This window comes from Jaculus jaculus, chromosome 6, assembly GCF_020740685.1.
Source record: "Jaculus jaculus isolate mJacJac1 chromosome 6, mJacJac1.mat.Y.cur, whole genome shotgun sequence".
NCBI classification, from domain to species: domain Eukaryota; kingdom Metazoa; phylum Chordata; class Mammalia; order Rodentia; family Dipodidae; genus Jaculus; species Jaculus jaculus.
In genome coordinates this window covers 1,242,066-1,265,079 of record NC_059107.1, presented here as the reverse complement: position 1 = coordinate 1,265,079, position 23,014 = coordinate 1,242,066, and the positions used below count along the sequence as shown (strand labels likewise).

At 41.9% G+C, this 23,014-nt stretch overlaps 1 protein-coding gene across 1 annotated transcript in view; it reads left to right on the top strand.

Annotated features, from left to right (window-relative positions):
- The window catches only part of Gfpt2 (glutamine-fructose-6-phosphate transaminase 2), a 52,485-nt gene extending 30,743 nt beyond the window's left edge, over nucleotides 1-21,742 (top strand). Inside the window, exons 8-19 of the mRNA XM_004666604.2 lie at nucleotides 211-290; nucleotides 924-1,041; nucleotides 4,328-4,491; nucleotides 6,519-6,614; nucleotides 6,714-6,811; nucleotides 7,117-7,237; nucleotides 9,451-9,608; nucleotides 9,857-9,971; nucleotides 11,980-12,107; nucleotides 13,406-13,573; nucleotides 18,586-18,747; nucleotides 20,844-21,742. Of these exons, the coding sequence (XP_004666661.2) occupies nucleotides 211-290; nucleotides 924-1,041; nucleotides 4,328-4,491; nucleotides 6,519-6,614; nucleotides 6,714-6,811; nucleotides 7,117-7,237; nucleotides 9,451-9,608; nucleotides 9,857-9,971; nucleotides 11,980-12,107; nucleotides 13,406-13,573; nucleotides 18,586-18,747; nucleotides 20,844-20,888 (1,453 nt within the window). The 3' untranslated portion in view covers nucleotides 20,889-21,742. The remainder of the gene's footprint in view (nucleotides 1-210; nucleotides 291-923; nucleotides 1,042-4,327; nucleotides 4,492-6,518; nucleotides 6,615-6,713; nucleotides 6,812-7,116; nucleotides 7,238-9,450; nucleotides 9,609-9,856; nucleotides 9,972-11,979; nucleotides 12,108-13,405; nucleotides 13,574-18,585; nucleotides 18,748-20,843) is intronic.
- The last annotated feature ends 1,272 nt before the right edge of the window (nucleotides 21,743-23,014 follow it).

Sequence of the window (23,014 nt, the reverse complement as noted above, 5' to 3'; positions counted from 1 at the left end):
TCACCAGCATGGGGGCAGGACAGGGTACCAAGCTTACTGTTGATGTGGAGATGCCATGTGAACCAGCTAGGATCTGCTTCCTATCCTTCGCTCCAAGTCAGAAGAACATGTTCCCATGGTCAGCGTGTCCACTCTGTCCTCTAAGGGCTGGACTGGGTGATCTTACCTCCAAGGTGGTGACTGGCCTACTACTCCCTCTTTTCTCTACAGGAGAGGCAGCCCACTGCTCATCGGAGTCCGAAGCAAATATAAGCTCTCCACAGAGCAGATCCCTGTCCTGTACAGGACATGTAAGTTTCCTAAGAGGGACTTGAACAGCGCACAGCGCAGCAGCAGGACAGCTGCTGTCCTCTGAGGCAAGCGAGCCTGGTTCTGACTTGTCCCCAACTCGCACATGCGCTGTCCACTTGGCTCCAGCTTTTAAAAGTGTTTCACTGTGGAGCCGGGCATGGTGGCGCACGCCTTTAATCCCAGCACTCGGGAGGGAGAGGTAGCAGGATCACTGTGAATTCAAGGCCACCCTGAGACTACATGGTGACTTCCAGGTCAGCCTGGACCCTACCTCGAAAACCAAAAAAAAAAAAAAAAGAGAGAGAGAGAGAAAAGCAGTTTTTCATTGTGGATATTTTTGAGCACATGCAGACAAGAAAAGAGCAGGCAGCAGACGGGGGAGAATGGCAGCTATGCCCGGATTTAACATCTTCAGTTCGTTTGCGGTTCCCTCCCACTGTGGCCATGTAGCTGCTCTTTCAGTGACATTGTGCTACCCAGGGAGATTTTGTAGGATTTGGATGGCACAGCCGTAGCTACAAATTGTAAATATCTCCCATGCAAATTTAAAGGGGAAAATGGATGCCTTACCATGTGTTACTACGTGCAAATGGAGCAATCTGAGATTTGCAATTGATTTCTTCACGTGCTAGGCAACATTGAAAATGTGAAGATGATCTGTAAAGCCAGGATGAAGAGGCTGGACAGCTCTGCCTGCCTTCATGCTGTGGGGGATAAGGCTGTGGAATTCTTCTTTGCTTCTGATGCAAGGTAAATAAACCTCATTTCCTTTCTTTTCAGATAACCAAAGAATAAAGCGCCATCTTTCTTCTTCCTTTTTCTCCCCTGTGGTGCTGGGGATTGAGCCCAAGACCTCACACATAGTAGATAGGTGCTCTGTCACTAAGCTACACCCCACACTCACTATTTCTTACTTATTTCCCTCCCATCATTTTCTCAGAGCCAGAGCCAAGGCACATTTCAGCCTTCTTTGGCCTTTCTGGAATCCTCACATGGTGTGACTATCCTGGGCACCCTTGCTGGCCAGACTAGTCCTATTGATCCACTGTTTGGACCTGCATGAAGTAATTGAATTACTTGCCAGCATTATGAAACATCATGCATAACCTCCTTCATCCAAGTTTTTTTTTTTCCTCTCTTTTATTCTGTGTGCTTCCCCACCCCCCTCACCCTACCTCTAGAAGGACCTTTGTCCAAAGCAAGAACTCCAGGCTACATCTTCTGGGGTCAAGGGAGGAATAGAAGGCTAGAGTCCAGGCTACAAAGACTGTTTCAACCCTCACAACTGGCATCACACCCAACACTGATATTCAAGGACAGAGTAGCATTTCCCAAACTGTTCCTTTAGAGACCTTTCAGGGACAACCTAATGTTATTTCAATCACTCTAAAACACAATTATTTTATAAGTTGTGGTATCTTTAAGTGATAGCTGACCATTATAATTTGCTGTTTTTATTTTATAAGAAGGATACAAAATGATTATGATACTGTAATCAGTGGTGCCTTATATTTAGTGAAATATGAGAGATATGGCTAAAATTAGAAAAGGAATGAATGCCTGGAAGAAGAGGAAATAAGTATTTGTAGACAATATAATTATACACATTTGAAAACCAACTGAAAGGCTCTTAGAATTAATACTGGCAGCTGCTCAAAGAACAGAGATGGGAATCTTACATCCCACTAAGCTGTCAGCTGCCTGGGCAGGGTGCATGTCTCCCTCCTGCTAGAATCTTCCCCATGATTAAGCACTGTAGGCTCCTGGTAAATGTTTGTGGAACAAAAAGTGATACTGTTCACCACAACTTAAAAAAAAAAAAAAAAAATGCTTTAATTAAATTCCTTAGAATAAATTTTAGTACAAAAAGTCCAGATACAGGAGACTACAAATGTTTATTAGAGAAATCAAGCAGATTTGAATAAAGGGAATGATTCCAAGTTTCTTGGTAGGAAGACTTAGTATCTCTTTAAAAAAGAAACTATTGGAATGAAATAATTGTGTTTTAATTTCCATTGTGTGTGTGTGAGAAAGAGAGAGAGTACATATGCATCAGGGCCTCTTGCCACTGCAAACAGACTTCAGATGCATGCACCACTTTTTGCATCTGGCTTTATGTGGGTATTGGAGAACTGAACCCAGGCCATCAAATTTTGCAAGCAAGTACCTATTACTGCTGAGCCATCTCCAACTTATAATTCATTTTTGTTTTGAGACAAATAGTCTCCTTTTGTAACTTAGGCTGGCCTCAGACTCACAGCAGCCCTCCTGCCTCAGCCTCCCAAGTGGTGGTATGGTAGACATACGCCACCACACAAAACTTTGAAATCAAAATTTAAAACTAACAATTCTTTAATTCTTTAAAAATCTTCATTCTCCTCAAGATTGTGTTTGCATAGGTTTTGAAACTTTAAAAATGATTCTGTAGTGTACATGAATAAGGAAGCCAACTCTTTCAGCTCATTTTCTGTTGCTATAACAAAATACCTGAGACTCAGCAATTTGAAAAGACTGGATGCCTGTTTAGCTCATGGTTTTGAAGAATGAGCAGTTCAAGAGCATGGTGTTGGCATCTGGTAAGGGAATCACATTGTGAAACAGAGAGGTCACTTTTAAACAAAAATTTTCCTGTGATAACCCATGAATCCATCACTCTATTAGTCTATAAGTCCATTAGTGAAACATCTCTGAAAAACTCAACCTCCAAATACTGTTAACTTAATGACTTAGGGGGTTACATTTCCAGCACATGAATTGGGGATATACTCAAGCCATAGTACTGACATACACTGAAAGAAGAAAACAGAAGTGAACCCTCACAGACATGAACTAACATTGTAGAACTCTCAGGACAACAACGTCCGGCAAGACCCAGGTGAAGATGTGTGTGTGTGTAGGCCCAAGGTTGATTTCAGGGTCTTCTACAGTCTAATTCTTTGAGACAGGTCTCTTGCTGAGCCTAGAGCTAACCAACCCAGCTAGACTAGCTAGCCAACAAGCCATAGGATTTCCCTGTCTCTCTCACCTGAATACCACAATTACAAGTGCACACCACCACACTCAGCATTTTATGCCAGCAGATATTACCCATTGAGCAATCTTCTCAGCCATGTAGTATTTTTTATAGGTTGCTTTCTGGTCCTCTATTTTTGTCTTGGTGTGTGTGTCTGTGTGTGTAGAAACTAGGTAATTTGTCTGATGAGTGTCCCACCAGGTGCATTTTTCACAGTGCCTGCCCCCAAGGTGTTTATCACAACTCTCCACCCACTGTGTTTCCTGTAAACTAGAGATGGAAAGGGTCCAGAAGCTTTATCTTAACTCAGGTGTGATTTTTGACAAGACTACTTGGTGGTAGTGTTTCAGAGGACTCTGTCTCATCTCTCCTTTTATGCTGATTCAAGAGGTTCAAGCCTTACCAGCTTTATCCATCCATAATAAAAGCTTCAGCAGCCATGGATGGCTCTTGATTAGAGCTAGGAATTCATAAAATTATTATTTTTATCCTTCCTTACCAACTGCCATGCTTCTGCAAAGAGATTCTTGACCTCATGAACGCCAGGGTAAATCTGAAGGAAGGTTGTTGCTTCTCTCCTTTTACACTCAGAACAGCAAGTAGATTCCTGAGCAGTCTCCAAAGGGGACATACTTTGTATTATAATTTGAAGAATCAAGTAGTGAAAAGACATTCAAGAGATTATTTGGGCAAATTTGAACACATTAGATGGCTGATAGTACAAAGAAAGAATGATTAATTTTAGATATGATGTTGATATTGTAGTGGGTTAAAATAGTCTTATCTTTTAGAAATGTAGATATATTTCCGTACATTCTACAATACTTGATTAAAAATAATTGTGGGCAGGGATCGAGATGTGAAGAATAGAGGGAAGATTGGCCTTTAAATCCATATTTTTTCCTGCCAAGTCACTGTCATTCCTCAGATGTCATTGATAGAGATCTCATCCCAGGAAACAGTGATTTGTAACTTTCCAAGGCAGGGAAACGCTTGTGATGTCTGTTTCCCTCTTCCTTCCAGTGCTATCATAGAGCACACTAACAGGGTCATCTTCCTGGAAGACGATGACATTGCTGCAGTGGCTGATGGGAAACTCTCCATTCACCGAATCAAGCGCTCAGCGAGTGATGACCCCTCTCGAGCCATCCAGACCTTGCAGATGGAATTGCAGCAAATCATGAAAGGCAGGTGTACTTGGCAAGTCCTGTACAGCAGCCTCAGGTGCAGGTGTCCATGTAGGATTGGGGAGCAGCAGTTTCTGATGCTCTCTGGCCCCCTCCCTGGGTGCAGGCCACAGCCCTCTTACTCTCTGTGGCTACTGTGGCAGACTACAGGTGGCCTGTGGCTTTCATGACTGAGAGTCTGTGGAGAACCTGGTATAGCACCAGGAGGACCTTTGTCTATATCCAGAATCTACTTGACATGATACCAGTCTGCCACCTGACTGCCTGGGATATATTCCTCTGCTCCAGCCATCATTTTATCCTCTAAGCTGGAAGTCTGCAGTAATGAAGGTAGGGGACCACTTTCTCTTAACAAGTAGAACCTTGTTAAGTGACTCCCCACTTTCATTATAGATGGTCATTTTGTTTTGTTCCTTTTGGTTGATCATTTGTTTTTGTGACAGGATCTCACTATGCATCCCTGACTGGCCTTGAATTCATGGTCCTTCTGCCTTGGCCTTCCCAAATGCCGGATTACAAGCTCTCCCGCCAGGCCCTGCTACTCTGCATACACGTGTGCCTCAACAGGCTCCACTCTGGGGCAGCCCAACTGCCATTTCAGGAACCTGAGTCAGACCTTGCTCTCGTCCTGCTTGCTTAAAGCCCCTCCAATAAATACCCACCAATGGGATAAAAGTCAAACTAGGGCTGGGCTGGAGAGATGGCTTAGCAGTTAAGGCACTTGCCTGCAAAGCCAAAGGACAAAGGTTCAATTCCCCAGGACACATGTAAGCCAGATACACAAGGTGGCACATGCATCTGGAGTTTGTTTGCAGTGGCTGTAGGCCCTGGCACACCCATCTTATTTCTCTATCAGCCTCTTTATCTCTCTCTTTCTCACACAAATAAATAAATAAAATTTTTTTTAAAAAACTATGCATCCCAGAAGCTCTTCCCAGAAAAACTCTGGCTCCACCACATCTAGCCTTTTACCTGTTATTCCCCACCTGCCCAGTGCCAGGCTACCTCACTATTATTTAGACAGATCTATTCCTTGCCAATCTGAGGTCCTTGCATTTACTGTTGTAATCATTGTCTGGCTCCTTTTGACCACTCTCTAAAACAACACCCCTAAGAGAACCCTTCTCTGACCCTTTACGTGTCGTGACCCTTTCACCCATACAAGCCACCTCTTCACTTGCTTTGTTTCATGACACTTTGTGTAAGTGCAGACAAGATAGAACACCACAGGTCATGTCATTCAATTTGAGGCCTGAAGGCCCTTCAGTCAGATCATCTCTGACACCATCCCTTCATCCCATTCAAACCTGAGCTCTGAAAATGCATGTGCTACTGGAAAATATTGTCTCCAGTATAGAAGCTAGGAGGGTTTTATTGAAAAGAAAATTACTTATTTCTTTGGTCTTTCTTAATTTGTACTTCCCTAAGTAGGTAGCCTTTTGGAAGTAAAGCACTTCACTTAAACCTGGCCTTGCTAAAGAGGAACCAGTCATGTTATTTGTTTCTTACATGCCCCAGGCAAAGCCCATCTGAAAGACCCAAAGTTATAGCATCTAATATGTAAATGAGAGATGTTCATTCGATCTGATCAACTTCCTTCTGACTCATTCTCATCAGGCAGGACAATGCTTGCATTGCCCTCTGGAACCTGTGGTGTGCTTTACAGGTATCACTATGGCATGATGACATAGTAAAAAGTCATGATGCGGGCTGGAGAAATGGCTTAGTGGTTAAGACACTTGCCTGCAAAGCCAAAGGAACCAGGCTCAAATCTCCAGGACCCACATAAGCCAGATGCACAAGATGGCACATGCATCTGGAGTTCGTCTGCAAAGGCTGAAGGCCCTGGCATGCCCATTCTCTCTCTTTCTCTTTCTGTCTGCCTCTTTCTGTCTCTCAAATAAATAAAATATTTTTTTAAAACTCATGATGCAACAGTAGTTAGGCCTTTAATCAGGGTTTTTTCTGGTTCAAAGTTATGTGGAAAGACAATTAAAATAGACTCTCCTCAATGTTCATATGACCAGGTAACTTCAGTGCATTTATGCAGAAGGAGATCTTCGAACAGCCAGAATCTGTTTTCAATACAATGAGAGGTCGAGTGAATTTTGAGACCAACACAGGTAATCACAGTACTCAATGAAAAGCCCCAGTCTATGGCTGTGCCACTGAATACAGTCATGTGTAGAGTCGACATTAATACCCTGCCATGTGTTCTACAGTGCTTCTGGGTGGCTTGAAGGACCATCTGAAGGAGATTCGACGATGCCGAAGGCTTATCGTCATTGGCTGTGGAACCAGCTACCATGCTGCTGTGGCTGTAAGTACAACACACTGGACCTTTGACAGTGGAGGAAACTAGCAGCAGTTGAGGATGAGACACTGGGCTCCAGTGTTATCATGCATTGGCCTCTGAATTCAGCAAAGCCTTTGTACTTATTTCCATGAGCCAGCTTGAGAAATGGTAATGGGCTCTTCCTCCTGCAAGGTGGCCAGTGAGTGACCAAAGTTCACATTCTACCTGGACACTGAGGTGTCATGTTACAAACTGTTCTCAGAAGCCCAGCTGCCCTTAGTCCCTGCAGGGCCCATAACTTACCTTAATATGCATGCATTTGTCTTCAGACACGGCAAGTTTTGGAGGAACTGACTGAGTTACCTGTGATGGTTGAACTTGCCAGTGATTTTCTGGACAGGAACACACCTGTGTTCAGGGATGATGTTTGCTTCTTCATAAGCCAATCAGGTAAGAGATATAGGCACGATGGCCAATTTGTACTCGTTCATCCCCAGGCTTTCCTGTCTGCACCACACCACACCACACTCTCCCTCCTTTTTCTGGTTAATTCCCTGTGAACCTGTCAGTTGCTGTCACCATTTGTGGGGAGAGCTGAAAATGGGCTGCAAACCACATCCACTGGTCTTTCTTGGTCTCCCTTCATCCAGCGCTTCCAAGAACCATTTGCCAAGATGCTCATAAATTTTTCTGGGTTTAATTTAGGGAAGAAAAAAGTCCCCTCAGAACTCTGCTAGAGTCATGTCTTTGTAGTCAGTGTGGACTGCACTTAATCCCAGGGGCCTGCTGTGTGCAGTGTCTACATGATCTGGCAGGGCTCTGGCTAAGGAAAGCTGGCTTCCTCTAGTTGAGGGAGCCCTGCCTAGCTAGGTTCCACCCTAACACCAGGTTAGGCATGTGCTCTGAGTCAGGTAGGTGATCCATAGCCATGTCTTCAGAGTTTTGTGGAGCTTTAGGAAGATTTTGACAATGTTTTATTTATGGAGAATTCTAAACATTTATAAAAGTGGATACATTTATATAATAAATCATCTAGGTTCTGATATTGCCAACCCTAGGGTCATTCATGTTTGTATTCACCTCCCCTTTACTCCAGGATATTTGGAAGCCAATCCCAAACATCATGTGCATAAATACTTCAGAATGTGATAAAAAATGATTAGTTAATTGACAGTGATGCTCTAATCCTACCGGGGATGTTAATATACTTCCATTTTTGATTTTTAATGCCATGGCAAGCTAAGAAAGAGTAATACACTGCCTTGTTAACCAGGAGCTAACATTGAGATCTTTGGGTTGATCGTACCAGTAGCAGAAAAGCAGATCTCATGTGAAAGCAGTACAGTGGCAGCCCCTTAGTCTTCATGCAGAAGACTTCTGCTCTTTACTGAGACTTTCAGAGCCCCAAACTACCGAAGCAGTGCTGATGCACTAGTGCAATCTTCCCCGAGTGGTGCTGACTTAGGGCCATGTACACTATGCCCACAAGTCTAAAGAGAAAAGGGAGAGTGCAACTAGGCCATCTGAGAACACTTGGTAACACTCGTTTGCACCATGCAGAAAAATTAAGATAAACACAACCAAGAACAGGGACATGTGGATCAAACCACCCAGAGGTTCAGGGACTCAGTGGCTTAGATTCTATGGTCTGGCTCATATTTAGTTTTGAGTTCTTTAAAATTAACGAGTAGGAGTTTGTGCTAGTTTAGTGCATAAGCCTGTTTAAGTAACCATATTAGAAAAACCATTTGAGCCCACATTGGAAAAAGTCTTTCAAACTAGTTCTATTTAAAAAACACTATAGGAACATTCTTACTTTTTTGAGAGAGAGCATTGACGTGCCGAGGCATCCAGCCACCATAGTTGAACTCCAGATGCGTGTGCCCCCTGTGTCTCTGTAGGTCTGGCTTATGTGGGACCTGGAGAGTTGAACGTGAGTTCTTAGGCTTCACAGGCAAGAGCCTTAGCCACTAAGCCATCTCTCCAGTCCCATTCTTGCTTTTTAAATGTTGAGTCTGTTAAAATTTGTTTTTTGTCAGGCTGGAGAAATAGCTTAGCGGTTAAGTGCTTGCCTGTGAAGCCTAAGGACACTGGTTCGAGGCTGGATTCCCCAGGACCCACGTTAGCCAGATGCACAAGGGGGCTCACGCATCTGGAGTTCGTTTGCAGTGGCTGGAGGCCCTGGCACACCCACTCTCTTCTCTCTCTCTATCTGCCTCTTTCTCTCTATGTCTGTCACTCTCAAATAAATAAATAAAAATAAACACAAAAAAATTTTAATTCATTTTTTGTCATTCTGACTAAGACAGCCTAGAGCCCTAGAAGAGCCAGCCACATGGTCTGGAAGAGATAATGAGTGCACCAGTCTCAGTAGTCACCTAAGGGGAAACGAAGAGAGTCGCCTGCATAAAATTGTCTTGAGGGTTCAATGAAACCATGGATAAAAAGTGCACGCCACATAAATAGCAACAATAAAACAACAGGAAAAAAATGCCAAGCCTGTGTTTTCTTTTGTGTAGGCTGGCCTGCTGAGTGTTGAGCTCAGATTTCTATGGAGGAGGCTGGGTAGAATATGAAAAAGTAGGAAAAGGGAGGGAAAGAAGGTGGAAGCTGGCGGAACCCTACGCTTCCGGCAGCTCAGTGACGGCGTCCCTGTGTGGCAGGAGAGACTGCAGACACTCTCTTGGCTCTGCGCTACTGTAAGGACCGGGGAGCACTGACTGTGGGTGTCACCAACACTGTGGGCAGCTCCATCTCCCGTGAGACCGACTGTGGAGTCCACATCAATGCAGGACCAGAGATCGGCGTAGCCAGCACCAAGGTAGATGGTACTTGTGCTCCTCTGGGGAGAGCCTGGCAGGGTGCATGGACTGACTGAGGGAGGCCAGGCCATAAGGGTGCTCAGTTATTTGCCCTCCTGACAGTTCCATCTGGCTGGCTCCCTTCTCTCTCTCTCTCCATTTCATTATTACATTATTTTCTCTGCCTTTGTCCATGTTGCTCTTAGCTTTCATAACACCTCTGAGACAGTTGTTTCAAGTCTTTGTGGACCCTCTTCTTTGGCCACAGGCTTATACCAGTCAGTTCATCTCTCTGGTAATGTTCGGCTTGATGATGTCTGAAGACCGAATTTCTCTACAAAGCAGGAGACAAGAGATCATTCGGGGCCTGAAATCATTACCTGGTAAGTTCTAGAACTCAACCTTGATGTATTTTCAAATCCAGTGACTATTCTTGGTCACTCTACTTCTTGGCCTCCAGTGTCCTATAGCTTTCTACTCAATAATAAACCACACCCTCACACCAGATTCTGCAGGTCCTAGGTTAAAATCCAAACTCCTTAGCAGACCCTGGAGCCCTCCACACTGAGCCTCTTGCCTTTGACCTCACCCTGCTCCCTCTTCCCTGGACTGCCTCAGCCTCTAAGAAGCAAACTTAATCATTACTTAGTGGTAGACATTTACTCAAAAATGAACCAAGTTAGTCTGACTCTTCAAGAGAAACAAACCATAGTACTTGTTGCCAATAATAAAAGCCAAACTTTCCATAAAAACTTGAAATTTTGGAAAATTTGTCTACTTCCTTAAATTCAAAGACTTTTCTACTAAGATAGTAATGATTTTAACAAATGTGAATTTTAAAGTGTATTTTGTAACAAAATGTTCCCACTTTTAGAAGACTTGCATAGCTTTGAGGCCTATGTTTGTAACAAATTTATGCAAGGACAAAAGAGCCATTAAAAGTGCAAAACATGCTGAAATATTTAATGCAACAAAACTTTGTCAATGTTTCAGATTCCCTGTTTATAACTTCTATTTGAAGAAGCTGTTGCTTCTCCTATTTGATATAGTATCAAAGAAGATCTTTAATTATTTGAAAGTAATTTACTTCTCCATTTTCTAACTATAAATCTCTGTAAGGCCAGGTTTCATCCCTGTTCTTTTTGTTTGTTTGTTTGGTTGATTGGTTTCTCAAGGTAGGGTCTTATTCTAACCCAGAGTGACCTGGAATTTACTGTGTAGTCCCAGGTTGGCCTCAAACTCACATCATTCCTCCTACCTCTTCCTCCTGAGCCCTGGGATTAAAGGTATGCACCATCTGCCATGCCCTATACTTTAACCAAAAAATAAATAAATAAAATTATAGTGGATTGACTGCAGAAGGATTCAAGAATCAACTTTTTTTTTAAGTCACTGCTACAGATTTATCTCCACATTCCAGTTGTTATGTCACCGACTTCCAGTCCTTATGATGGGTTTCCGAGGTGGGAACAATCATTCTTTTTTTTTTTTTTTTTTTTTTTATTCATTTTTATTTATTTCTTTGAGACCGACAGGCAGATAGAGATAGAGATAGAATGGGCATGCCAGGGCCTCCAGCCCCTGCAAATGAACTCCAGACATGTGTGCCCCCTTGTGCATCTGGCTAACGTGGGTCCTGGGGAATCCAGCCTCAAACCAGCGTCCTTAGGCTTCACAGGCAAGCGCTTAACCACTAAGCCATCTCTCCAGCCCCAAGAATCAACTATTTTATTAAACACCAAAAACATACATTAAAATGTTAGACAGTGCCATTTTCTCACACATTTTTCCAGAAAATACAGAAACATTATGAATTTATGAATACCATTTTCAAATGAGTTAACAAATTTTTGAAGTTTTTAATTACCATTTTTTCCTAATCTAGTAAATATTGAAAGATATGACATACAAAAACAAATGCTCTTGAGGATTAACAGTAATTTTTAAGAGTATAAAGGAGTCCTGGAACCAGATAGTTTGACCATTGTGGATCTAATTTACACTGGCTTTGTGTTGAGACCCAGCCTGTGGTAGAGAGCTAGGGAGTTCATTTGAAGTTAATGTGTATCTGGCCACAGCATTTTATCTCTCTGAGCTTCAGTTACCTTTCTGTACAATAGAGCTAGAAATAACAGTTTTCTACCTTCCTTCTAGGTGTTTAAAAACACATTCACACACAGGGGAATTGCCATCCCAACAAATATCTAGCCAGTAGCCCAGGTTATTTCCCAAATTTAAGTTTAAAGCCCTTCTAAGCTAATGCCAGGAATCAAAGTGTCCTTAATGATAAGAACTTCAAAATCTTGGCTGTAGTCCGTACTTTTCCTTATAAATATTCTTTTGAAGTCATGGTGACTGGCTTTTCCCCCCTCCTTTCTGTGCATGGCTTAGAGCTGATCAAAGAAGTATTGTTGCTCGATGAGAAGATCCATGACCTGGCCCTTGAGCTCTACACACAGAGGTCACTCCTGGTTATGGGACGGGGCTATAACTATGCCACATGCCTGGAAGGAGCCTTGGTGAGTCCCTCTCTGCCGCCGCCTCCTCCAGCAGCTCACTGTGGAGCCTCTGGGTCAGCAAGACGCTGTAAGAGGCCAGTAAGAAGGAGGCCAGGGCATGGAGCACAGGGGAGGAAGGGCTTGCAGACCCACTGGCCCTGAGCCTGCACTGAGCACTGGCTCTCAACCTGTGGATGGAGAAGGGTAAGGCAGGTATTTCTTCTTAGGGAGTTCCAATGCTCTCCTCCTCTTGGTCTACCAAGTGATCAGAGCCCCATCCTGAAGCTACCTAGGAGTTCCCAGCATCACTCCATCCCTTTGAACATTCTAAGGATTTAAGGAATTTTATGTCAAGAAAAGGAATAAAGGCCAAATGTGTATGTCACAATACATTAGTCAATCCCTAGTGCTGGAACTCAGGTCACTCACATGATTCTGATTCCTGCCTGAGGAGGTGAGAGCCTGATATCTCTGTTTCTTAGAGGCACAGAATAGGCAAGGCCTGTGTGGGTGGGTCCCTGATAGTTCTGCTGCTTGGCAGGATGTCAGCTGTAGTGGCTATGTATACTGGTGAAAGATGCACATTCAACTGTATCTCCCAGTTAGTCTTTGGGGAGAGAAAGAAGTGTTTAGCAGCTGCTGGCACAAGTCAATGGCCTCTGTGTGGTCACTTGGAGGCCAGCACTCCAGCTGTCTGTGGTCTCCAGGCAATGTTTCCCTGACCCAAATAATCTCATTCTAGATGTATGGAGAGATGTTTTCTTTAATAGTATAATCAATGTGTGGACTTAATGATAACTGAGCAAAAATGGAGCTATATGAATATAAGCAAAAGTTCAAATAATAGACCAAGGGATTTGTTAGATAGGTCAGTTAAAGCAACTTGATAGAAGTGATTAAGGGTCTAAAATTGGGGGAATGATTAATCGGCTAATGAAATTAAGGCATATCCAAACAGAACACAATGTTTCCATTATAAATACTACCATGGAGAAGCTACATAGCTGGTTAAGCAAGAAGAGAAAGCTAGCTAGAGGCTGTGCAGGAAACTGAAGAGAAATGTGCTGTCCTGCCTGGGGGTTGTCCTGAGGGACACAAGACTGCCAAATGGGTTTTGTGCATGCCCTGGACAGCAGCTACACTTCTCCCCTGACCTTAGGCTTGCCCTTGCTGCTATGTGCCCATCCATCCTCCTTGCAACCCTAAGCTCTTACCCTCTAGAATAATCCCTCTTCCCAGACCCCTCTACTCCTCCATCTCATCTGCTGCATCTCCCTGTCTGCCCAATACGACACTGGCCCCACCGTATGTTTCCACAGAAAATTAAAGAGATAACTTACATGCATTCAGAAGGCATCCTGGCTGGGGAGCTGAAACATGGGCCCCTGGCCCTCATCGACAAGCAGATGCCAGTCATCATGGTCATCATGAAAGACCCTTGCTTTGCCAAATGCCAGAATGCCCTGCAGCAGGTCACAGCTCGCCAGGTAAGGGTTCTTCTTGGGACCAGGAGCCCCCTTCTCCCCTACTCCCATATCAATCACCTCACCACCCTACCAGCACCAGCTACAGGGCATGCTGCTATGAGAGGATATGGACACACTCTGTTCCCAGGCCCCTTTGGGGATAGCACATAAATCCAGCAAGGAACCAGCCATCCTGTGGCCATAGCCTATAACAACTCCTTAGTGAGGTCCAGTGACCAGGCTTGCCAAAATGCCCTGAATCCTAGGCCTGAAGACCAGAGGGGGCCCTTCTAGTGCAAGGCCCTGGTTTTCTTCAGGGATGCTGCAATGCAATTCTGTTAGCAACTTTGTAGAGTTAAGTCAGACTTCACAGGTCAAGGGCATGGGCGTTGCCTTTCTCCCCTGGGTGCTGCCTTCATTTCACTTCTAACACCATACTTGGAGTTTTATAGGTACCCACACCCCTGACTGATTGGCTGCAAATTTGGAAGCTCCCGGACTTCCTTAAGTTTAGTAATTCTCTAGAACTCATCAAACCAGGAATGAGCTATACTTACCTTTTTTTTTTTTTTTTTTTTTTTTTGAGATTGAGAGAGAGAGAGACAGGGAGAAAGAGGTAGAGAGAGAGAGAATGAGAGAGAATGGGCCTGGCAGGGCCTTTCAGCTGCTGCCAATGAACTCCAGACATGTGCATCCCCTTGTGCACATGTGCAACGTTGCATGCTTATGTCACTGTGATCTGGTTATATGGGACCTGGAGAGTCAAACATGCATTCTTAGGCTTCGCAGGCAAGCTCCTTAACCACTAAGCCATCTCTCCAGCCCTATAATTATTCTTATAATGTCATTATAAAGGATTCAGATCAGGACCAGCTCCAAAGAATAGGGTCCCCAACATCCTCAGGATGAGTCCCCCTCATGATACCTCAGTATGTGTCACCAGGGAACACCTCTGAGCTTCTCACTTCAGGCTTTTTCTTGGGATTTCAAGTATGCATGATGGATTACACCAATGACCATGTGATTGAACTTGATTTCTAGTCCACCTTCCATCTTTGGTGACTCACAGACCTGACCCTGTAGTCATATGGTAGATCTTTCTTCATGGTTAGCCTTCATTCTGAAACTGTCACAAGTCACTTTGTTAACATAAACTTGGGTGTAGTCCAAGGGATCCACTATATGCAGTGACACTTGTGATCACTCCAGGTAGTCCAGAGGGTTATGGGATCCCTCTCCAGAATCAACCAGCCAGACTCTGCTGTACAACAGCTTCCCCAGGGTAGGCCAGAGCCCCTCAGATTCATCTTAGGAGGATCATGAGGTTACAGGAAGGTGGAATCCAAGGTGCTGAAGCCACCTGCTGTCACATGTGTAATCACTCACAGTGCAAAGAGATGGTATAAAACACAATTGTGTCATTTCTGGCTTTAAACCCTCCTGCAACATGCAATCAAACTACAGTGAGCCCTAACACTGCATTATCTGACTCCTTCCTCCCAACCCACCACTCCATCTTTCCTTCTGACTCCCACTCATACCAATTTCATTTCTGCCTCTCGGGCTTTTACCTTAGCTCTTCCAGCTATCTGAGAGTCCCAGTCCAAGTCTTCTTTGAGAGGTCTTCCCAAACATCACCAATATCTCTCCGTCACATCACCCTATTTCATTGTCCCTGTGGAATTTACCTAAAATTCATTTTTATTTATGATTGTGTTTTTTCCATTTTATTTTATTTTATTTTATTTTCACAATTTTTATTAACATTTTCCATAATTATAAAAAATATCCCATGGTAATACCTCCTCCCCCCGCATTTTCCCCTTTGAAATTCCATTCTTCATCATATTACCTCCCCATCTCAATCATTGTACTTACATATACTATACCAACCTATTAAGTACCCTCCTCCCTTCCTTTCTCTTCCCTTTATATCTCCTTTTTAACTTACTGGCCTCTGCTACTAAGTATTTTCATTTTCACGCAGAAGCCCAATCATCTGTAGCTAAGATCCACATATGAGGGAGAACATGTGGTACTTGGCTTTCTGGGCCTGGGTTACCTCACTTAGTATAATCCTTTCCAGATCCATCCATTTTTCTGAAAATTTCATAACTTCATTTTTCTTTACCGCTGAGTAGAACTCCATTGTATAAATGTGCAACATCTTCATTATCCACTCATCAGTTGAGGGACATCTAGGCTGGTTCCATTTCCCAGCTATTATAAATTGAGCAGCAATAAACATGGTTGAGCATGTACTTCTAAGAAAATGAGATGAGTCCTTAAGATATATGCCTAGGAGTGCTATAGCTGGGTCATATGGAATATCAATCTTTAGCTGTTTTAGGAACCTCCACACTGATTTTCACAATGGCTGGACCAGATTGCATTCCCACCAGCAGTGTAGAAGGGTTCCTCTTTTCCACATCCCTGCCAGCATTTATGATCATGTGTTTTCATGATGGTTGCCAATCTGACAGGAGTGAGATGGAATCTCAATGTAGTTTTAATCTGCATTTCCCTGATGACTACTGATGTAGAACATCTTTTTAGATGCTTATATGCCATTCGTATTTCTTCCTTTGACAATGCTCTATTTAGCTCCATAGCCCATTTTTTGATTGGCATATTTGATTCCTTATTTAACTCTCTGAATTCATTGTATATCCCAGATATTAATCCTCTATCAGATATATACTGGCAAAGATTTTTTTCCCATTCTGTAGGTTGCCTCTTTGCTTTTTTCACTGTGTCCTTTGCAGTGCAAAATCTTTGTAATTTCATGAGTTCCCAGTGATTAATCTGTGGTTTTATTGCCTGAGCAATTGGGGTTGTATTCAGAAAGTCTTTGCCAAGACCAATATGTTGAAGGGTTTCCCCTACTTTTTCCTCTAGCAGTTTCAGAGTTTCACGTCTGATGTTAAGGTCTTTAATCCATTTGGACTTAATTCTTGTGCACGGTGAGAGAGAAGAATCTATTTTCATCCTTCTGCAGATATATATCCAGTTTTCCCAACACCATTTACTGAAGAGGCTGTCTTTTCTCCAATGAGTATTTTTGGCACTTTTATCGAATATCAGGTGGCTATAGCTACCTGGACTTACATCTGGGTCCTCTATTCTGTTCCACTGATCTACATGTCTGCTTTTGTGCCAGTACCACACTGTTTTTGTTACTATGGCTTTGTAGTACAGGTTGAAATCAGGTATGGTGATACCACCAGCCTCATTTTTGTTGCTCAGTATTATTTTAGATAATCTAGGTTTTTTGTGATTCCAAATGAATTTTTGGATTGTTTTTTCTATTTCCATGAAGACCGCTTTTGGAATTTTGATGGGGATTGCATTAAATGTGTAGATTGCTTTTGGTAAGATTGCCATTTTCACAATATTGATTCTTCCAATCCAGGAACAAGGGATGTTTCTCCACTTTCTAGTGTCTTCTGCAATTTCTCGCTTGAGTGTTTTAAAGTTCTCATTGTAGAGATTCTTTACTTCCTTGGTTAGGTTTATTCCAAGGTACTTTTTTTTTTTTTTTGATGCAATTGTGAATGGGAGTGATTCGCTTATTTCATCCTCTGTGTGTTTGTTGTTAGCATATAGGAAGGCTACTGATTTCTGTATTTTGTATCCTGCTACATGGCTATAGGTTTTGATCAGCTCTAACAGTTTGCTGGTAGAGTCTTTAGGGTCCTTTATGTATAGAATCATGTCATCTGCAAATAATGATAACTTGATCTCTTCCTTTGCAATTTGTATCCCTTTTATGTGTGTCTCTTGCCTTATTGCTATGGCTGAGACTTCCAAAACTATATTAAATAAAAGTGGGGACAGTAGACACCCTTGTCTTGTTCCTGATTTTAGTGGAAAAGCTTCCAGTTTTCCCCCATTTAGTAATATGTTGGCTGTAGGCTTGTCATAAATAGCCTTTATTATATTGAGATATGTTCCTTCTATTCCCAGTCTCTGTAGGACTTTTATCATGAAGGGATGTTAGATTTTGTCAAACGCTTTCTCTGCGTCTAATGAGATGATCATGTGATTTTTGTCCTTCAACCCACTTATATGATGTATTACATTTATAGATTTGTGTATATTGAACCATCCCTGCATGTCTGGGATAAAGCCTACTTGGTCAGGGTGAATGATCTTTTTGATATATTCTTGTATTCTGTTTGCCAATATTTTGTTGAGAATTTTTGCATCTATGTTCATGAGGGAGATTGGTCTGTAATTTTCTTTTTTTGTTCTATCTTTGTCTAGTTTTGGTATCAGGGTGATGCTGGCTTCATAGAAGGAGTTTGGTAGAATTCCTTCTTTTTCTATTTCCTGGAAAAGGTTAAGAAACAATGGTGTTAGCTCTTCCTTGAAGGTTTGGTAAAATTCAGCAGTGAATCCATCTGGGCCTGAGCTTTTTTTAGTTGGGAGATTATTGATAACTGTTCGGATCTCCATGCTTGTTATAGGTCTATTTAAGTGATTAATCTCATCTTGATTTAATTTAGGTAGGTCATATAAATCAAGGAAATCATCCATTTCTTTCAAATTTTCATACTTTGTAGAGTATATGCTTTTATAGTATGTCCCTATGATTTTTTGAATTTCTCTGGCATCTGTTGTGATGTTACCTTTTTCATCTCTGATTTTATTAATTTGTGTCTCTTCTCTCTTTCTTTTGGTCAGATTTGCTAGTGTTTTCCATGACTAGATTTATGAACCCCAATGAAATTAGGAGTAGGTCTGCCTGGGCCTTTGCAAGGCACTGTGAAACCACTCTTGAAAAGGAGTACTGAGTGATGGGGCAAGGTGACAGTCTCTTTATTGGGAAGGGGAGGAAATATACCAGGAAACATCACCCACTGTCCTTTACGTGCATCATACATGTGACCTCATCTGTAATCATAGAAAAGTCATAAGATTAGTATTACTAATCTGTAATGCTGGTTACAGAAGATTCCAGAAACTGCTGTGTGCAAGGTCTTGCTTCTTTCAGAGATGATGTATTTTACTAGTGTATTTCCCTGCTTTAGGGTCGCCCAATTATACTGTGCTCCAGAGATGACACTGAAAGTTCCAAGTTTGCATATAAAACCATCGAGCTGCCCCACACAGTGGACTGCCTTCAGGGCATCCTGAGTGTGATTCCACTTCAGCTTCTGTCGTTCCACCTGGCCGTTCTCCGAGGCTATGACGTAAGTCTAAAAGCTGCAGTAACATAGCACAGAGAAATAACAGAACCCCACAGTTCCCTTCTTATATTTATTGCTTATGACGTTTATGATGTACAGAGTGTTATTTCAGTCCACTTATATGATATGAAATGACAATGTTTATTTTTATTTTTTAAATACTTATTTGGAGTAAATACTCATAAAGTAATTTTCTTTTTAAGGTAGCTTATATCCCTGAGAGCTACAAAAGATACACCATTCTCTCATCAAGTAGAAGTTGTGCTAATAAGAAATTTAAAGTTGTATTCCAGTCTTTTTTCTGGAAATGTGAGTTTTTGAAAACATTTTTCAATCCAGGTGTTTTACACACCTGTTATCCCAGCACTTAGGATGCTGAAGCAAGAGGACTGCAAGTTTGAGAAAACCTACATTGCATAATGTCTCAAAGCACAAAAAGAGAAAAACAAATGCTTAATTTTTCCAATATTATACCGCAGTTAATGTTTTGCTGCTTCTTTATATTAACAAGTATTTTTCATACCCATACAAACTTCTTGCTTGCAACATTTAATCATTGCATAATATTTTACAATCTTAATTTTTTTTTAGGCAAGCCCAACAGATTGGCCTTTTTTAATGCAAGAGAGTGAGAAAGGGAGAATTGTGTGTCAAGGCCTCCAGCCACTGCAGTCAAACTCCAGATGCATGCACCATCTTGTGCGCATGTGCAACCTCTTGCGCTTGCATTACTTTGTGCATCTGGCTTACGTGGGATCTGGAAAGTAGAACATGGGTCATTAGGCTTTGCAGGCAAGCACCTTAACCGCTAAGCCATCTCTCCAGCCCTCCATTGCAATCTTATAACATGATTTTAATAGTTACATAGCAAGTTTCTTACAATTTAAACCATTTTCAGTTTTCACTTCATAAATAACAATACAATGAACATATTGTATGTACGTAATTGTTCCACATTTAAAATTTGTATTTTGTCTAGGAAATGATTCAGTGTTTTCAGATTCCTAACATAGATTGCCAACGTATGCTTCAGAAAAGAACTAATTTTTTATCTCACCAGCATATATGGAAGAACATGATTCATTGTGCAAAGAAATAGATGTCTTATTACAGTTTTATTTTGAGAAGTTTTTTAATATATGTAAAATAACAAGAAAATATAACAAATTTGAATGTATACTTCAAAATTTGACATCTGATAACATTTGTGATGTTTGTTTCATCTTCACATATAAATGAAATAAAACATTGTAAAGCTGAAGCCAATTTATCAGCAATCCACAATCATGTTTCCTTCCCCACCTCTACCTAAAATAACAAGTCTTATATGTATGTTCCCCCAAAAGTGAGTATTTTTAATTACTTTTTTAGGTGTTTGTGGTCAAATTCTATGCCTTGCAGATGCTAAGCAAGCACTCTACCACTGAATTATACCTCCCACCCTGAAAAATTAATTTGATTATCTGTGTGTTTTGAGATAGGCTCTTGCTGGCCTTGAACTTGCTGTGCAGAGCTGGCCTGAACTCAAATCCACTTATGTCAGCCTCCCAAGTGTGGGGGTTACAGATGTGCTTCAAAATGCTTAACAACTGAAAAGTAAATTTTTTGACAATATCTACTGAGACACCTGCTTTTAAATATACAAATCATATTCTTTTTAATATTCCTAACACTGAATGATGTACTAAGTATACAGTGAATGTTTATTGAATAATGTAAACACAGTGAAGTAACAAAGCTTCTGGAGTAAGGAATCCACTTCCTTTTTATTTATTTGACAGAGGCAGAGAAAGAGCAAATAAGCATGACAGGGCTACCTACTGCTACAAACTCCAGACACAAGTGCCACTTGGTGCACCTGGATTTCCATGGGTACTGGGGAATCAATCTCAGGTTATCAGGCTTTGAACGCAAGCATCTTTAACCACTGAGCTATCTCCCCAGCCCAGAAATCCACTTCTAAGATGCAGGTGTCCAGGTAGTTCATGGAAGTGACCAGGTATGCCTGTCTCATGAGATCAAATATTCTAAGAGTCATCAAGATACAGCATGTTGCTAAGAATGGTGGGGTCCTGAGCAACTCCTTTATCTCCTTTTAGGTTGACTTCCCCAGAAATCTGGCCAAGTCTGTCACTGTAGAATGAGAAGAAACGATGATGAGACCATTGTCTCCTTAAGCCTGATTGAAGATTTATCCCAACTGTGGGAATGCCATGTGGGAAAAACGTGGGCATTCCATGTGTCCCACGCTCCCAGTAGAGCTTGACAGCTTTGATGTGCCTTGTACCCAAGTGCTTTTGCTTATAGCAACTACTGCTTCTCTGTGTCCTGAAGTCACCGGAGGAGAAAGAATCATGTTTACACACGGGGATCAGAGCAGGCTTTCCCACTACTGTGCAATAGAGATATACCGCTTTTTTCAGAGTAACTGTGAATCTGTTTTTAATCAACACTAGTTAGTTTTTAAGACAAACTATTTATAATAATAATTTGTATAGCTCTTAAGTTATTTTTCTAGTATGTGGCTTTCTGTAGCCGCAGTAATGCCCAGACTATGCATCTCATCTCTCAGTGCTCCATCTCTGGGCTCACTCCTGGTGAGTGTATTCATCTCATATTTGGGCACAAAGCATTGGCCCTTGGACTTCTTTCTCCTTTCCTTAATTCTTGACATTGCTTCTGTCTTCTGACATCAGTGAATTTCCCCCCTCCCCAATATCTTCCTGTACCTCTTATTAAGTCCCATTGAAAACTTCACTCCTTTCAGCATTTTTCTTCTCAGATGGTCAAATTCTGGCCATTCTCCCACTTCTGCTTGGCCAGAGTGTGGCTGTATTGAAGCCAGGCAGCACTTTGCTCCCTGCTCCCTACTCATAGTAAAGCAGCTTGAACTACCCATGCAAGAGGGTAGCTTCAAGAGGACTGCCCTGCTCTGTTTAAAAGCGTGCACAATCAATGTACTATGCAATTTTAAGACAATAAAGACAGTACCATTGTTTTGGCCTTGTTTGTTTGGATTTGTTTAACCTCATTTACTTTTTGTTTTGCTTTGTTTTTTGTGATACTGTCTCTAGCCCAGGCTGACCTAGAATTGACTATGTAGTCTCAGAGTGGCTCAAACTCATGGTGATCCTCCTACCTCTGCCTCCCAAGTGCTGGAATTAAAGGCACATACCACCATGCCTGGCAACCTCATTTTCTTAATGTACTTCAACTGTGAATACCCCAAGAAGCTCAGCAGTGTCTGGTGGGAATGGGCCTATATATTAGTGGCATGGTTTGGGGTGGATAGAGTGTGTCCTCCAGTGGCTCACACATTGAAATTTAATTCTCATTGGGAGATCTTAAGAGGGGGAAACTGAATCCTACTGTGCAGTTTCAATTTGAAGGGATTTGGAATAGTGTTCTCAGGGAAGAATTCCACACTTGAGTTGTCAGTGGCTTTATAGGGAGAAAAAGACCAGCACACACGTGACTGCATACTGTCCTTGTCCCTTGTCCTATACCACATCAGTACTACTAGGAAAGAAGGCATCCTAGGACCTCTAGAACTGTTAGCCACATAATCTTTTTTCTTTATAAAGTTATTGAGCTTGGTTGTTTCATTAGATATGCAAAATATAATAGTGAATAACTATTTTTCCATATACTTGTGACCCATGTGCTTCTAATACACAAGTGAGGACTGTTACACATGATGTAAGAAAATGTAGCAGATTTGGGACTCTAGGCTGAAGGTCTGTCAAACCTGGAAGGGTAGAACATGTGATACTATTTGAGATGGTTGCCCAGAGCCCAGAGGTAGCATAGAGGTGGGAAACTCAAATTTACACATTTTTTTCTTCCCAATGAGCCTGTTTTAGTCACAGATCTTATATAATCAGACAGAGTCATAGAAGGCCTGAAATAGGATTCTGAAGATCTGCGGACCTGGAATTTTGGTTTCTTACATGGCTGTCACACACAGCTGAATCATGATGTCCACATAAAAATTAGTCAGGACTTGTAGCACTCATCTCAGTAAATCTCTGTTCTAATTCCCTGTGGGCTCCTTAGCCTTTCCATTCTGCTATGCTCTACCTATAGCAATGGGACTGAAAACTTTGGCACTGCATGTACAAGTTATATTACACTAATGAGAACACTTGTGAGATTTGGAACACAGTGGATAGAAATCACATAGATGGTCCCCAGAGGATGATGACTCAACTTGAATGCTTTTAACTTTACAATGATACCAAAGCAATAAACAGCCAATAGAAGCCTCATA